The 17,356-nt window shown below is 42.8% G+C and overlaps 1 protein-coding gene across 3 annotated transcripts in view; it reads left to right on the forward strand.

The window, feature by feature from the left end:
* The window catches only part of gabpa (GA binding protein transcription factor subunit alpha), a 74,451-nt gene that overhangs the window by 12,351 nt on the left and 44,744 nt on the right, over nucleotides 1-17,356 (forward strand). For 2 of the 3 annotated variants that reach the window (XM_087992471.1, XM_087992473.1), the window contains exons 2-3: nucleotides 10,239-10,304; nucleotides 17,174-17,269. In XM_087992471.1, the coding sequence (XP_087848597.1) occupies nucleotides 17,199-17,269 (71 nt within the window). In that variant the 5' untranslated portion in view covers nucleotides 10,239-10,304; nucleotides 17,174-17,198. The remainder of the gene's footprint in view (nucleotides 1-10,238; nucleotides 10,305-17,173; nucleotides 17,270-17,356) is intronic. The other variant, XM_087992472.1, reaches the window with a different exon arrangement.

The following is a 17,356-nucleotide window of genomic DNA, read 5'->3' on the forward strand; positions in this document are numbered from 1 at the left end:
AGGATAAATAGACAAAGTCTTTTCCCTGGGGTCAGGGAGTCTAGAACGAGAGGGCATAGGTTTAGGGTGAGAGTGGAAAGATATAAAAGAGACCTAAGGGGCAACGTTTTCACGCAGAGAGTGGTACGTGTATGGAATGAGCTGCCAGAGGATGTGGTGGAGGCTGGTACAATTACAACATTTAAGAGGCATTTGGATGGGTATATGAATAGGAAGTGTTTGGAGGGATATGGGCCGGGTGCTGGCAGGTGGGACTAGATTGGGTTGGGATATATGGTCGGTATGGACAGGTTGGACCAAAGGGTCTGTTTCCATGCTGTACATCTCTATGACTCTAATTACGTATCCAATTGGCAAGCTCACCCTGAATCCCATGTGACCGAATATTACTAAAACTAAGTAGCTGATTATTATTTTTGTAGGAGTTCGTTGAACTAAAGCTGACTGCTGCATTTCCTACCATTGTAATGATGACCATGGTTCAAAACTTTTCCATAGGCTGTGCAGCACTTTGGAATGATCTGTGGTCGAGAAAGATATATAGATACAAGGTATCTTGCTTCATCTAGCAGTGTTTTGAGTATTTCAGTACATTGACATTACTCCAAATCTATCCCATCTCTCTTTGACATTGATTACCCTACTATGTGAAAAGTCCCATTTAACCAGTCATCTTTAAATCTAAAATGGGGGCAACTGGCTTCGTGTTAGTAGCTTTCTTATGTTTTAAGATTCAGCAAGGCAGGAAGGAATCACCAGCTCAAAACCAGCACGTGCAAAGGCTGCAGTACAGATCTGCTGTGAGCTTTCCCATGCACTCGAGAGTGAAATTAAATAAAGCAGAAGCAGCATATTCAAAATGCTGTATTTACTTACGGTTAGGCTTAACAGCAAGTTGTGACTGAAAAGTCCCATTTCCATAAACAGAAGTCATATGTTTGCCTTGCAGTAACACTTGTTATGTTTGAAACACATTTTTGACCAACTCACTTTGCATGTTTCCTGTGTGTGGGAGTGCAATCAGTATGAGCTGGAGGCTCCATTGCTGATAAGCACCAATCACATCAGTTACAACTTGACTCAATGCATGAACAAAGTTCCTATCTTTGGTATATTGACAGCACATTTTATAGAAATAGAACTAACTGTCTCAAAGTAGTGACAAATATCTTTCAGGGTAGTATCGATGAATTGGTTTGGTAATTTCACATCTAACTTCCCAATTGTAAAGGTGGAAACAACTCTGTTTGTAAATGTGGGTCCTGGTCGGTAATAGCTACTGAATGCATTTCTGCAAAAGTTTGACTTTTAGAAGTGGCACCGTGGCACAGTGGTTAGCACTGCTGCCTCACAGCGCCAGAGACCTGGGTTCAATTCCCACCTCAGGCGACTGACTGTCTGGGGTTTGCACATTCTCCCGTGTCTGCGTGGGTTTCCTCCGGGTGCTCCGGTTTCCTCCCACAGTCCAAAAATGTGCAGGTCAGGTGAATTGGCCATGCTAAATTGCCCGTAGTGTTAGGTGTAGGGGAATGGGTCTGGGTGGATTGTGCTTCGGCGGGTCGGGGTGGACTTGTTGGGCCGAAGGGCCTGTTTCCACACTGTGAAGTAATCTAATCTAATCTATAAATGTTATGTTACATGGTGCACTAATGAACTATTGTGTTACACATTTCTGTGTGGCACAGAAATTTGTCCCTGCATACTTGCTCGATGTGGCGAAAGTGAAGTCTGCAGATGCTGGAGATCAGAGTTGAGAGTGTGTTGCTGGAAAAGCACAGCAGGTCAGGCAGCATCTGAGGAGCAGGAAAATCAACATTTTGGGCCGGAGCCCTTCTTTAGGATTTTCCTGCTCCTCAGATGCTGCCTGACCTGCTGTACTTTTCCGGCAACAGTCGACTACTTGCTCAATGTGTTTTCGAATATCTGCAGCACAGGGCATTCTTGTAAGCTATGTATTACAAAAGCAAAATATTGCAGATGTTGGAAGCTGTAATAAAAGCATATTGTCTATGTCTTGCTATTTAAGCCTTGAATCAATGCTGCCTGGTTCTGTGTTTGATCTTGGGGTATTGAGGTTAGGAGAGCCCATATATTCGCAATATATGTATATGAAATGAAAACCAAATCAATATTTCATCCTGACTGACAAACTGATTGATCATTTGTTGTGTTTCATGGAGCAATGGCTTTTCTTTCGCATACAGTAGCAGAACTCAGTTCAATATGATAAATATGAGATGCAGGACATTTATGCTGAAATGTTTTCTGTCGCCTTTTTGTTTCTTACAACCTTAACTGCATCTATTTCCTTTGCGGGCTGGAAGTTGTATCTTACTATCATTAAACAAAATCTGGGAATAACAGTGAGACAGAGTTTGTGAAGGGTTATAGATAGGTTGACTTGATGGGCTGAAACTTGGCAGATAGATTATACTGTGGGAAAATGTGAACCTTTTGAGCAGAAGGAACAGAAAAGCAATATACTATTTTCAAATTGGCAAAGTTTACAGAACTGGAAATGTGTTGCTGGAAAAGCGCAGCAAGTCAGGCAGCATCCAGGGAACAGGAGAATCGACGTTTCGGGCATAAGCCCTTCTTCAGGAATGGGGAAAGTTTGTCCAGCAGGCTAAGATAAAAGATAGGGAGGAGGGACTTGGGGGAGGGGCGTCGGAAATGTGATAGGTGGAAAAGAGGTCAAGGTGAGGGTGATAGGTCAGACTGGGGTGGGGGCGGAGAAGTCGGGAAGAAGATCTCAGGTTAGGAAGGCGGTGCTGAATTTGATGGATTTGACTGAGACAGGGTGGGGGGAGGGGAAATGAGGAAACTGGTGAAATCCGAGTTCATCCCTTGTGGTTGGAGGGTTCCTAGCCGGAAGATGAGGCATTCTTCCTCCAACCGTCGTTTTGTTGTGGTCTGACGATGGAGGAGTCCAAAGACCTGCATATCCTTGGTGGAGTGGGAGGGGGAATTGAAATGTTGAGCTACAGGGTGGTTGGGTTGGTTGGTCTGGGTGTCCCAGAGGTGTTCTCTGAAACGCTCCGCAAGTAGCCGGCCTGTCTCCCCAATATAGAGGAGGCCACATCGGGTGCAGAGGATGCAATAGATGATATGTGTGGAGGTGTAGGTGAATCTGTGGCGGATATGGAAGTTTCCTTTGGGGCCTTGGAGGGAGGTGAGGGGGGAGGTGTGGGCGCAAGTCTTGCACCTCCTGCGGTTGCAGGGGAAGGTGCCGGGAGTGGAGGTTGGGTTGGTGGGGGGTGTGGATCTGACGAGGGAGTCACAGAGGGAGTGGTCTTTACGGAATGCTGATAGGGGAGGGGAGGGAAATATATCCTTGGTGGTGGGGTCCGTTTGGAGGTAGCGGAAATGACGGCGGATGATGCGCTGTACATGGAGATTGGTGGGGTGGTAGGTGAGGACCAGTGGGGTTCTGTCCTGGTGGCGGTTGGAGGGGCGTGGTTCAAGGGCGGAGGAGCGGGAAGTGGAAGAGATGCGGTGGAGGGCATCGTCGACCACGTCGGGGGGGAAATTGCGGTCCTTGAAGAAGGAGGCCATCTGGGTTGTGCGTTTTTGGAACTGGTCCTCCTGGGAGCAGATGAGGCGGAGTCGAAGGAATTGGGAGAATGGGATGGCGTTTTTACAGGGGGCAGAATGGGAGGAGGTGTAGTCCAGGTAGCTGTGGGAGTCGGTCGGTTTGTAGTAGATGTCCGTGTTGATTCGGTCGCTTGAGATAGAAATAGAAAGGTTGAGGAAGGGGAGGGAGGAATCTGAGACTGTCCAGGTGAATTTGAGGTCGGGGTGGAAGGTGTTGGTGAAGTGGATGAACTGTTCAACTTCCTCGTGGGAGCACGAGGCGGCGCCGATACAGTCATCGATGTAGCGGAGGAAAAGGTGGGAGGTGGGGCCAGTGTAGTTGCGGAAGATGGATTGTTTCACATATCCTACGAAGAGGCAGGCATAGCTGGGGCCTATGCGGGTGCCCATGGCTACTCCTTTCGTTTGGAGGAAGTGGGAGGATTGGAAAGAGAAGTTGTTCAGGGTGCGGACCAGTTCAGTCAGTCGAAGGAGGGTGTCAGTGGAAGGGTACTGGTCGGTACGGCGGGAAAGAAAGAAGCGGAGGGCTTTGAGTCCTTCGTGATGGGGGATGGAGGTGTACAGGGACTGGATGTCCATGGTGAAAATAAGGCGTTGGGGACCGGGGAAGCGAAAATCATGGAGCCAGTGGAGGGCATGGGTGGTGTCCCGAACGTAGGTGGGGAGTTCTTGGACTAAGGGGGACAAGACGGTGTCAAGGTACGCAGAGATGAGTTCGGTGGGGCAGGAGCAGGCGGAGACAATGGGTCGGTGGGGCAGGACCCACCGACCCAAAGTTTACAGAACCCTAACGTATGGAAAGAATTGCAAAGGGTTAGTGTACAGGTATAGCAAGTGATTAGAAAGGCAAATGGAATATTGTTGTTGACTCCAAGGGGACCAGAATTCAAAAATAGGGATATTTTACTGCAGCTGTATAAGGTAGTGGTTAGATCATATCTAGAGTACAGGTTTGGCAGGCTTAACATAGAAGGATAGATTGGTTTAAGTGGACCTGAATTCACTAGAGTTTAGATGGATGAGAAGGATCTGATTTGAAATGGATAAAATTCTAACATGGCTGGACAGACAAGATGTAGGGAGGATATTTCTCCTAGTTGGGAAATTTGGAACTAGGACTTATATTCTCAGGATACAGAATAAACCATTTAGGATGTGGTTGAGGAAAGATTTCTTCACTAAAGGTAGTAAACATGTGGAATTATTTACCACAGAAGGCTATGGAGGTCAAGACACTGAATCTACTGAATAAAAAGATCTTTTAGATTTTAAAAGCATCCAGGGGCATAGGAAGAAAACAGAAACAGATTGCTGGGTTGTACTGTGCCTGGTCTGTGCAGTATTCCATCCAGGACAGATTGCTGGGTTGTACTGAGCCTGGTCTGAACAGTGCTCCATTCTGGATGGATTGCTGGTTTGTATTGTGTGTGTTCTGTACATTATTCCAATCATAATCACATTGAATGGGTGGCACGGTGGCTCAGTGGTCAGCACTGCTGCCTCATAACACCAGGGACTCTGGTTCAATTCTAACCTCGGGAGACTGTGCAAACTCCACACAGACATTCTCCCTGCGTCTGCGTAGGTTTCCTCTGGGTGCTTCGATTTCCTCCCACAGTCCAAAGATGTGCAGGTCAGGTGAATTGGCCATGCTAAATTGCCCATAGTGTTCAGAGATGTGTAGGTTAGATGCATTAGTCACAGGTAAATGTACAGTTGTAGAGCAGGGGAATGAGTTTGGGCGGAGTACTCTTTGGAGAGTCGGTGTGGACTTGTTGGGCCAAGTAGCTTATTTCCATACTGTAGGGATTCTGTGACAGAGTAGCCTCAAAGGGCCAATGGCCTCCTACTCCTAGTTTCTACAATTCTGGTGGTCCTATTTGAATCAAGTACTGTATATGATTGCAACAGAAGCAGTTCAGAGAAGTTTCACTCATTCATGGGATGAAGAGCTTGTCTTAGGAGGATTGCTTAAATGGAGAAAAAACTAAAAGCTGCATCATAAAAGGGACTTTGGGTGGTTGTGCACGAAAAACAGAAAGTGAGTACACAGGCGCAGCAGGTAATCCGAAAGGCTAAGATTGAGGTATAAGAATAAGGAAGTCTTACTGCAACTGTACAAGGTGTTGGTGAAACCACACCTGCAGTACTCTGAGCAGTTTTTGATTCTCTTATTTAAGAAAAGATATTGTTTCATTGGAGACAGTTCAGAGAAGGTTCACTAGGATATCCCTGGGATGGATAGATTGCCTTATGAGCAAAGGTTAAACAGGTTGTGACTCAATGGAATTTGGAGGAGTGAGAGATGATCTCATTGAGACGTTTAAGTGTCTTTACAGGGTAAATGTGAGAGGATGTTTTCCCCACATGCGGTTGTCTAGGATCAGAGGGCATAATCTCAGAATTAAGGGTTACAGGCATTTCTACTATCACATGGTAGATCTGTTCTCGTGCCATCCTGTGTTATAAGAAAATCGTGCAATAGCAACACCATTTAAACTAATGGGGTCGGAATCGAGTTATAACCAATAAACTCGCTGTATAACTTTGTGCTTTAGAAACAATGTCCCCAATTTGTCAATCGTGTTATAAGAATTCGTGTTAACAAAATGCATGTTATAGCAGAACAATCTATACATAGGACAGCACAGGAGTGGGCCCTTTGGCCCATGCTGTCATGCTGAACATGACACAAAAATTAAGCTAATCCCTTCTGCCTGCTGATGGTCCATATCCCTCCTTTCCTTACATAATAATGTCCATATCTAAAAGTCCCTTAAACTCTCCTAACGTATCTGCTGCCGCCACCACTCCGGGCAGCATCTTCCAGATTTCTACTGTGCTCTGTAAAATTTTAAAAAAAAAGCTTGCCCCTCACGTCTCCTTTGATATTTCCTCCTCTCACCTTAAATGCATGCCCCCTCGTACTCTACGTTTCAACTCGGGGGGCTGGGGACATTGAGCGTCAGCCCTGTCTATGCCTCGAGGAGGAATTCCTTCTCTCAGAATTGAGTCTTTCAAGCTCCTTGCCACAGACAGCCCAACAGAAGATTTCCTGTGTACACTTAAGGCTGAAAAACATGGATTCGTCTGACTGATCAAGAATCTAAGGTTGTGGGGAAAGGATAAGAAAGTGGATGTGACGAGTGTCGGTTCAGCTATGAACCTATCGAATGGTGGAATGGGCTTGAGGGCAGATAGCTTATTTCTGTACCTACTTCTCATGGTATTTTGGTCAGTTATAGAGTCATAGAGATGTACAGCATGGAAACAGACCCTTCGGACCAATCTGTCCATGCCGACCAGATATCCCAACCCAATCTAGTCCCACCAGCCAGCTCCCAGCCCATATCCCTCCAAACCCTTCCTATTCATATACCCATCCTGATGCCTCTTAAATGTTGCAATTGTACCAGCCTCCATCACTTCATCTGGCAGCTCATTCTATACACATACCACTCTCTGTGTGAAAAAGTTGCCCCTTAGGTCTCTTTTATATCTTTCCCCTCTCACCCTAAACCTATGCCCTCTAGTTCTGGACTCCCCAACCCCAGGGAAAAGACTTTGCCTATTTACTCTATCCATGCCCCTCATAATTTTGTAAACCTTTATAAGGTCACCCCTCAGCCCCAGCCTGTTCAGCTGCTCCCTATAGTTCATGTCGGCAAACATCTCCTCTTGAGACCTTTATGAAGAAGGGAAGGTCATTAATAAAGCAACTAAAGGTGTTTGGGTCTAGGACCCTGCCCTGAGGAACACCTTCTGCAGTCCTGGAGCTGGGCTGATTGACTGCCAGCAATCACAGCCATGTTCCTTTGTGTTAGGTATGACTCCAACCTGCAGAGAGTTTCCCATCCCCCGATTCCATTGATTCCAGTTTTACCAGGGCTCCTTGATGGCATAGTTAATCAAGTGCCATCTTGATGCCAGTGGCAGTCACTCACTTCACCTCTGGAGTTCATCACCTTTTTTGCCATCTTTGGCCTAAGATTGTAACGAAATCAGGAGTTAAATCGCCTTTGCAGACCTGAAACTAAGCATCAGTGAACAGTTGTTCCTGTGTAAGTGCTGCTTAATCACATCGCTGATGGCACCTGAGATCACTTTTTGGATGATAATTTTCTGGGTTCGATTTGACCTCCTTTTTGTGGAGTATTTGGACAGTCTTCCACATTGTCAGATAAATGCCAGCATTTTATCACAAGTCTTCAGTGCTGTTACTAGAATGTTGTCAGGGTCCACAGCCTTTGCAGTGTCCAGTGTTTCATGATAAGCATGGAGTGAACTAATTTGGTTGAAGACTGACATCCGTGATGCTGTGACCTCCGAGGATGAATAGGTGGATTATCTACTTGGCTGTTCTGGCTGAAGATGGGTGTAAATGCTTCTGTCTTGTCTTTTGCACAGATGTGTGGGGCTCCTCCATCATTGACCTACTGTGAGTTGTTTAATCATCCACCACCATTCACAACTGGATGTTGCTGGACTGCAGAGCTTCAGTCTGATCTGTTGGTTGCAAATAGGCCTGTGTGTAACTTCACCAAGTTGACATCTCATTTTTAAGTGACCGCATGCTCCTCCTGATATGTCTGTTCCACGCATTATTACCACCCAGTCAGGAAATCATCCTGGTTTAGCGTTAGGGTGGGGTCCTGTTAGGTCATGAAGTTGCAGATTTTGGTTGAATGCAGTTCTGCTGAAGCCTCTCAGTGCCACATGGATGTCCAATTTTGAATTACTTTTAGATTTGTCAAGATCTGTTGCACATAACATAATGGAGGTTATCATTTATGTCAAGATGGGACTTTGTCTCCAGGAGGATTGAATGACAGTCAATTGATCAGATACTGCAAGGGACAGAAACACCTGTGACAAGTAGGTTGGTGAGGACAGATCACGTAGTTTTCAAGTAGTTAGTTCACTCACACCTGCCACAGCCTGAATCTAGTAGCTATGTCCTTGGGACTTGGCCTGCAAGCTCACAGTGATGCTATTAAAACACTCTTAGTGATGGACATTCAAGTCCCCCAACGAGATTATCTTCTGTCCCCTGGCACAAGCATTTCCTCTCAATTTCCACCTGTCTGCACAGACCTTCTGGACCTTAGCTGGCATCAATTTCCAAAATCCAAGTTAGTGCTATGATTGGTCTGCACATTCCACTCACCATGTGTGGAACTTTAGAGCAGCCACACAACTCAGTGGGAATCTTTCAAATAGTGTTCAACATGGAGGAGTGCTACTACTTCTGCCAAGGGCCAAGGAGCAGTAATCAGCAGAAGATTTCCTGGACTGTGTGATCTGATGCTGAGAGATTTCATGGAGTTAATGTTGAGGTATTGCCAGGTGATTTCGATCCAGTTTCATTTTATTTTCTTTAGACCTGCAGCAGTTTGACGCAATCTGGTGACTTGCCAGGCCATTTCAAAGGGCAGATAAATTCCCCCGTGCATCACTTGCGGGCCTGGAGTTGTACATAGGCAGATTTCCTTACCTAAGGACATTGGTGAACCCGTTCACCTAATGGTCACATGGTCCCCATTAAGCTAGCTTTTAATTCTTGTTTTTTTTTAATTGAATTCAGGTTTCACCATCTGCTTGGGTGGGATTCAAATCCACATTCCCAGAACATAAAATTACTTCAGAATTACTAGCCTAGTGACATTACAACTCTGCCACTGCATTTCTCTCTCTCCTCCCTCTAAACCTGTTTTTTATTCTGTCTTGCTTGATAAATGACTCTAACCCCACACCAACATGGTTGACTTTTACATACCTTCTGAAGTGGCTCTGCACACTGTTCTGTTGTACAGTTCCTTTTCAGAACAAAGAGGGTTGGCAAGCCCACTTTCGAATGAATTATAAGGGTGACATAGTGCTGGCTAGATTGTTGCAAAGGAAGTGAGATCTGTGGTTATCAAGCGGATTTAAAGCCAAAGTGGAAACAATTTGCAGCCAGTGTCCAACTTGGAGGTGTTTCCTACTTTTGAGACAGATTTTGTTTTGAAAAAGAGAGATGGAGCATGCAGACTATAGTTCATCAGTGCTACTGAGAGAAATGTGTTTTAAATGAAAGATTTTTAAATTTACTGCTCATTGCACCATTGCCAGTCTGCCTTTAGCTTAGTGTCTAAGTGTGAAATTAGCTGTGAAATTTGACATTGTGTAGTTCTTAATCATTTCTGTGTGGCCCAATTACCCTGGGCTCTTGATGCAATGTTTTCTGATAGGCACAATCCTGCATATGGCTTGGTAAATCCAGTCTACAGTTGTTTACTTAACTTTCGGCTCATGCAGTTTATATTTTAATGTAGTTGATTTCTAATTTGGTTTTTGACTTTGCAGCATACCCTGTGTATTTTTGTCCATCTGGGATTGATACAGCTGACTACCAAAAGTGAAAAACCATCGACCGGAGTTGATTGTGAGACGGCTGGAGTAATGAAACATTTGATAGATTAACTTTAAGAATAACTGTAAAAATTAAAAACATGCATTTCAAAGTTGTATTTGAACATTAACCAATTTAATCAGGTTTTCCTTAATAGTGCACTTATTTTATTGCATTAAAAGCACACTATGAAAGGAAATTATTGCTGTGATGCTATGAATTCACATGATTTCCTTTTTTCCCATCCTTCCAGTGTATTATCGGGCTCATTTTCCAACCCTTTTCAGACCTGGACAGAGCAAAGTTTCAGTTTTACATAGTAAGTCTGCTAGACAGAATTTTGTTGTGTGACCTTTGTCTTTATAATGGAATCTGTGAAATTTGTTTTATGCTCCATGAATGTGATTGTGGACATCTAATTACTGGAACAAGTGATTGATGAGGGTATCACTTCCTATAAATTTTTGCATTTAACTTGCGCAGCTTGATTTTCTGCCCAATACTGCAGTATTGCATCAAACGTCTGTGCCACAGCTAGAATGTGATTTTGCTAAGTGCTAATAAATCATTTGTTCTTGCTATTGCACCTCCTCGAGTGTAGATGGCAGCCCTGACTTCAATAGTTCTTCCAGCTTGCCCTGCTTAAAAAGCAGGATTGACTAATTTTCCATTTATATTGCAGAATTATTTAGACTCGGAGTAGCTCTATAATGTGTATTTCCTCAGGTGTTCAGATTATTTAGAGCTTTAGCACATTTACGACAAGCTTAAAAGTTAGAGAGGGGTTGGTGGCCTCGGTATTATTGTTGGACTATTAATCCAGCGACCCTGGTAATTCTGGGAATCCAGATTCAAGTCCAACCACAGGAGATGGCAGAAATTGAATTCAATCAAAATCTGGAATTAAGAGTCTTCTCATGACCGTGAATTCATTGTCGGTTGTCAGGAAAAAACCCATCTTGTTCACTAACATCCTTAGGGAAGGAGACTGCCATCCTTCACATGGAGTCACCTATGTGTGACTCCATGTTGACCTGTAAACTCTGGACAATTAGGGATGGGCAATAAAATCCAGCCTAGCCAGCAAAGCCCTCATCCTGTGAATGAATAAATTTTGAAAAAAGACCTGCTTTAGGGTTCTTATGGCACAGTAGTAGTGCCCCTGCCTCTGGGCCAGAAGGCCTGAGTTCAAGTCCTACCCGCTCCAGCAGTGTATCGTAACATCTCTGAATAGATTGATTGGGGAAAAAAAACACTTGTAGTATCTTGCTACAACACTAAAAAGTCGTGCTGTGTTGGTTTTCACGTTTCTAGTCGTTCTATACCATTGACTAGAGGAGAGAAGTTAGCAGGGCCGCTTGTGTCCTGTATAATTGTCTAAGGCTACAGTCTGACAAAACATCAACCTATTGTAACATTGGCTATGTGAATCCTGGAGTAGCAGCCCCTTTTTTCTACTCTTTCATGGGATGAGAGTGTTTCTGGCAAGACTAGCATTTGTTGCCTTTCAAATTACCCTTGAACAGCATGGCTTGCTGCACCCTTTCAGAGGGGAGTAGAGAGTCAATCACATTGCTGACAATTGAGAGTCTGAAATCTTCTATTAGTCATAGAGATGTACAGCACAGAAACAGACCCTTCGGTCCAACTCATCCATGCCGACCAGTTATCCCAACTAGATACCTAGTCCCACCTGCCAGCACTTGGCCCATATCCCTCTAAACCCTTTCTATTCATATACCCATCCAGATGCCTTTTAAATGTTGCAATTGTACCAGCCTCTACCACTTCCTCTGGCAGCTCATTCCATTCACCTGCCACTCCGCGTGAAAAAGTTGCCCCTTAGGTCTCTTTTATATCTTTCCACTCTCACCCTAAACCTATGCCATCTAGTTCTGGACTCCCCCACCCCAGGGAAAAGACTTTGTTTATTTATCCTATCCATGCCCCTCATGATTTTATAAACCTCTATAAGGTCAACCCTCAGTCTCTGATGCTTCAACAAAAGCAGCCCTAGCCTATGCAACCTTTGACCCTATAGCTCAAATCCTCCAACCCTGGCAACTTCCTTGTAAATCTTTTCTAAACCCTTTCAAGTTTCACTACATCTTTCCGATAGGAAGGAGACCAGAATCTGCTAACTTACTAACTAGACCTCTTATGCTCACATCCAAATCATTTGTATAAATGATGAAAAAAGTCAGACCAGACAAGGATACAAGATTTCCTTCCCTAAAAGATATTGGTAGACCAATTGGGTTTTTAATGGTAATCAATAATGATGTCACTAGTGTTTCCATGAAAGAAGCTTTTAATTTCAGATTTATGAATTAAATTTTAGTGCCACTAGTTGCCCTGGTGGGATTTGAACCACTTTGTCCCAGCATATTAGTGGAAGTCTATGGATTATTAGCTCAGAGCCATTACCACTTTGCTTCCCACTATTTATATTGTGGTGTTGCCTACGTCAAGCCTGCTGTTAGTGAGACAGTGATTTAAAACTGGCATTAAAAATACAATGACATATTTTATAAAGGTTGCAAATTCATAACTCCAAATAGTGTCATTGAACAAATAACATTATCTGAGGTTCAAGTCTTCATGCACATGAACGATTGTGGTATTTAATGAGGAATGTGCTGAATTCAGTAATTATTTGATAACTATCCTTTTCTTTGCCTCCTGATCCCTGTGCACTAATCAGTGCTGCTATGGTTAATCATCATCTTAAATTTTGTCTAAGATACGAATGCAAAATCTTCTGTAATTTTTTTAAAATTCATTTGTGAGATGTGGACATTACTGGCTGGGTCAGCATTTATTGCTCGTCCCCAGTTGCCCTTGAGAAGGTAGGGATGAGCTACCGCCTTGAACTGCTGCAGTCCACTTGCTGTGAGTTGACCGACAATGCCATTAGGGAGGGAATTCCAGAATTTTGACCCAACGACAGAAGGAATGGCTTTTCCTTACATCTTCACTATGTTGAAATCAAGATTCTTCGCACTGCCTCCTTTAATTAACTTGTCAAGTTCCCTTGGACCGCCAACCTAGGGATATTTTCTGAGTTTCAGTCTTCCCCTCCTGAAACATTGGCATCAGTATTCCTGATTTTGCTCGTACATTTAATTTGCTCAGCCTTGATCAAGCAATGAACTTTGGCCCATGCAATATTGCAGCATTGCTGGCAGCATGTGTGTTAGGATTTCAAGAGAAAATCTGGATACTGTTTAGTCTGCACAATGCACAATGCATGCAGACTGAGGAACGTGCTGTACTTTTATTGTGAACTAGTTTGTTTAAGTAATTTGAAATCTGAAAATTGAAAGAATTCTTCCTAGGTTTACAGTTTTTACAATTACTGGGTCACACTGGATTTAATTAGGTGACATTTTCAGCTATTGTGCAGCATGTCCCTTGTGTGATCTTTAAATTGAGACAGAGACAAGCTGATGTATGCAGCTCCAAATACTATCTTCAATCCCGGTTTGCCATCATAGGTTCAATTGAAGTATCCTCACCTGACTCATTAAATTCCTTTTTCCCTTTTTAAAATGGACTGACCTCCTGTGTACTTCCAGCATTTTCCATTTTTACGTTGTTTCTCATTGCTTTTGAATTGTACACAAATTTCTCAGTGACAATGCAGCTGTCACTCCTCTTCTGACTAGGTTCGCACTTCAGTATGTGCATTTATAATATGTTTTGTATTGAAGTGTCTGATCCTGTAACTGATGCTTAAGGAAAGCACTTATGTAGGCAAATATCATGTAAGCAGCTATATGATGAACAGCTGATTAACCTGTTAGCATTTGAATGAGAAATTATTGGCCAGGGACCAAGAAAACTCTTCAGAAGAAAATAGGATCTTTAACAACCACCAGAACAGGTGACAATGTCTCAGTATAATATTTCTCCCAACAGATGGCATCTCCAGTGCTGAAGCACTCTTACTATTACATTGCAACATCAACCTAGATTATTCACTCATCTCCTACTCACATAGGATTCCAGCACGGAAGAAGGTCTTTCAGCCTAACTGATCACTGCTGGGTGTTTATACACCATGCATGCTTTCTTTCGTTTCACTTTATTTATCACAATTAGGTCAACCTTTTGTTCCTTATGTGTTTATCCAGTCCCCTTTAAATGAACCTTTGCTATTTGCCTCAACTACCCAATGTGGTGGCAAGTTCCATGTTCTATGAACATGCAAACATGGCCCCTGCACCACTCATTCAATAGATCTTGGCTGATCTGATTTAACCTCAGTTCTGCATTCCTGTATATTCTGCATTTTGAGGGTGGGAACTCCAAAGACACTCCACTCTCTGAGGAAAAATAAGTTTCCTCATTGTTGTCTTAAATGGGTGCTCCTTTATTTTTAAACTATGATCCCTCGTGCTAGATCATTCCACAAGAGAAAACATTCCTTCTGCATCCACCCAGTCAAGTCCCCTCAGGGTCTTATGTTTCAGTTAAGTTGCCTCTGACTGTTTTAAATTCCAAAACGATACAGGCCCAGCCTGTCTAACCTTGCCTCATAAGGCAAACCATTCATTCCAGGTATTAATCTTATAAACTGCTTCCAAAGCACTGCCATCCTAAACACTCTAACCAATCCCAGTACAAAAATGTTTCTGCTGAATTCCCGATTGAATGTCTGTGCAATCTACTTAGATTAGCTCTTTACAGACTTTAAATTTTGCCAATGGACATTGCAGAGTTGTCTTTACTTTTCTCTCGTCTTATCAGAAGTAACTTATCTTTGCAATGTAGCTGAATTAATTTCAAATTGCCTTGAAGAAAGAAGAGAAACTGAGAGTGGAACTAAATGTCTCTAATTTAAGAAAAATACTCTACCATTTATGAGCTAATATTGCTGAATGACGTTAAGTCCTGACACATTTGTGGTTTTTTATAAGGATTTAACACAGCATGCGGGGAAGGATTATAAATTAAGGAAAAACGCTGTTGTAAAATTAATGCAAAGTTTGATTGCTAGAAAGATGTTTAAATTGATTATGTTGGACATTGATTTCATGTTATTCCCCTTCCCCAGCATCATGGTTGATTTGTGTGTGCTCATCATCTGGGTTCAGTGTGATGCAGAGAGTGGCTGAGCCTTGTGCAGCTACATACTGACATTTCCCACTGAGAGAAAACATGACTTATAAGCCACAAGCTGCACTTGGGAGACCCTTCGTTTGGGTTTGCCAAAAGTGTTAATTTCTTTAAGGAAATTAGGGCTCCTGTTGGTATCCAGCCACAGGTGGAGTGTACTAAAACGTGCATCCTATCTAACTGACCACTATTGATCCTTATACTCACTCAATATACAGTATACTTGTGCACTTTGTGATTTTAAAAAAAAGCAATTGGACTCGCAAACTCTAGTTCCTTTCTCCAGCCTGACTCACCATCTCTTACAACAAGCCAGCTGTGTTGTGGTTAATTGTAGCATCAAATTTACTAGTATGGGTTAACATTGTAGTGTTCGAGATTAAAGCTGTGAGTTTTTGCTCTGTGTTGCTAAGTCAAGCATTGGATAAGGTTGATGGGTCACCAAGGAGTCTTAAGAGACTGTTTCCCTTAACCTTGAGGTATAATTATTCAAAAAGCCTTTATCTACAGGATTTGGGCTTTTCTGCTGAATGAAGACTTGGGGCTATCTAATTTGTTAGGTGCATTAAAAAATGCTATGTCGTAATCTCATTAATGTGAAAACTAATCTGGCAGTCAGATGGATTTTGTTGCAGACATGGTTGTGTGATTTACAAAAGCAAATTGGGAATGTGATGTTAAAAGAGCAGGGTGTTTGTAGTTTATGCCATTAGTGCAGATTTTACATGTGCGGACACTTGGTCAGCTGTTTCTCTTGCTGGCGAGACAGCCTCTCTGCTCACATCAGAGCACGAAAAAAATTGACCTTTTCAAGTTTTTATGTTCCCTCTATATTGTGCTGAGGGTTAATTTGAAACAGGGTAAAAACCATGACTGCAGATGCTGGAAACCAGATTCTGGATTAGTGGTGCTGGAAGAGCACAGCAGTTCAGGCAGCATACAAGGAGCTTTGAAATCGACATTTCGGGCAAAAGCCCTTCATCAGGAAATTTGAAACAGTTAATTCTTTGTTCCTAAAGCCAATTGAAGTGCCCCACCTGTAGCCCTGGCTCACATCAGATAATTTCCTACCGGTGAAAATGGATTTGCTCAATCAGTATAACTGACTGCCAAGCTAATCACTGCCTATAACCATGGAGGTCGTGGTAGATTCTGAAACCGTTTTTTTTTTAAACCCCTTGTGACAAGCTGCTGATTTTAACATTTTGATAAGACAAACAGCAGCTGCCTGATGTATCATTAAGCTGACATCTAAAAAATAACATTACTATTGTTTGGTTGAGGGTAGATCTGGAAATACATGAAACAGCAAATTAAGTTTGAAAGTGCCTTAAACCTCATTCCAGGTCGAGGGCACTACTCTATCCAAAGATGTGGAAATGTAAGTAGTTGTGTTTTGTCTGAAAGTGTCTTTGAGGTTCTGTCTTCTCTCCACTCCACACACTCATAAAATAATGTCATTACATGAATAAACTGAGTGATCCAGTGCCATGTCATGCCAACTGAAATGACTGCAGCTGTTTCGGACTCAGCTTGCATTTCTATAGCACTTTTTACAACTTTGAGGCACCCTAAAATGCTTTACAGCTAATTAATTACTTTTGAGATGTCGTCACTTTTGTCATCTGGGAAGCACAACTACACCAGCAATGTGATTATGGCCAAATAATCTGTTTGTTTAATTTTGATTGAGGGTTAAGTATTGAAAGACGCCAGGGATAACTCCTCTGATCCTCTTCAAAATAATGCCACAGCATATTTCACATCCATTTGAGAGATTCGGTTTAGCATCTAATCTGAAAGATATGCATAAGTAGTCACATGTGAAGAATGGACTCCAAAGAGGAACTTGAATCCAATGTGAATCAGCACCTTGAATATGAGAATAGAGTTGGGGAGGGTAGAGAGAATAAAATAATGCTGTGGTAGGAAACTGCTACATCAGTTGTTTTGACAGTTCAATTTATTTCTGCAGCGTCCCAACCCTTCACATGTGCTTCATTTCTCAGATTAATTGTGCAGAACTTTCTTTGCTGAAAAATGTCTCTCATTTTATTTTAAACACAGATTGTGAGTTCCAGATCACACAACCATGACGAAGAGATCAGCAGAAATAGAAATAGAAATAGATGGTGAGGAGAAACGGCACTGCACAGAGGAGAGGTATGCTCAGAAACATTTCCACAGGCAACACACTCTCAATGGGCTTACTGTTCAGGGCGATTGTTTGAAATTTGTAAGAATTCCTTT

This window comes from Chiloscyllium plagiosum, unplaced genomic scaffold (genome assembly GCF_037043375.1).
Source record: "Chiloscyllium plagiosum isolate Xiang-an unplaced genomic scaffold, Cpla_swu_hap1 HiC_scaffold_12, whole genome shotgun sequence".
Classification (NCBI taxonomy): Eukaryota; Metazoa; Chordata; class Chondrichthyes; order Orectolobiformes; family Hemiscylliidae; genus Chiloscyllium; species Chiloscyllium plagiosum.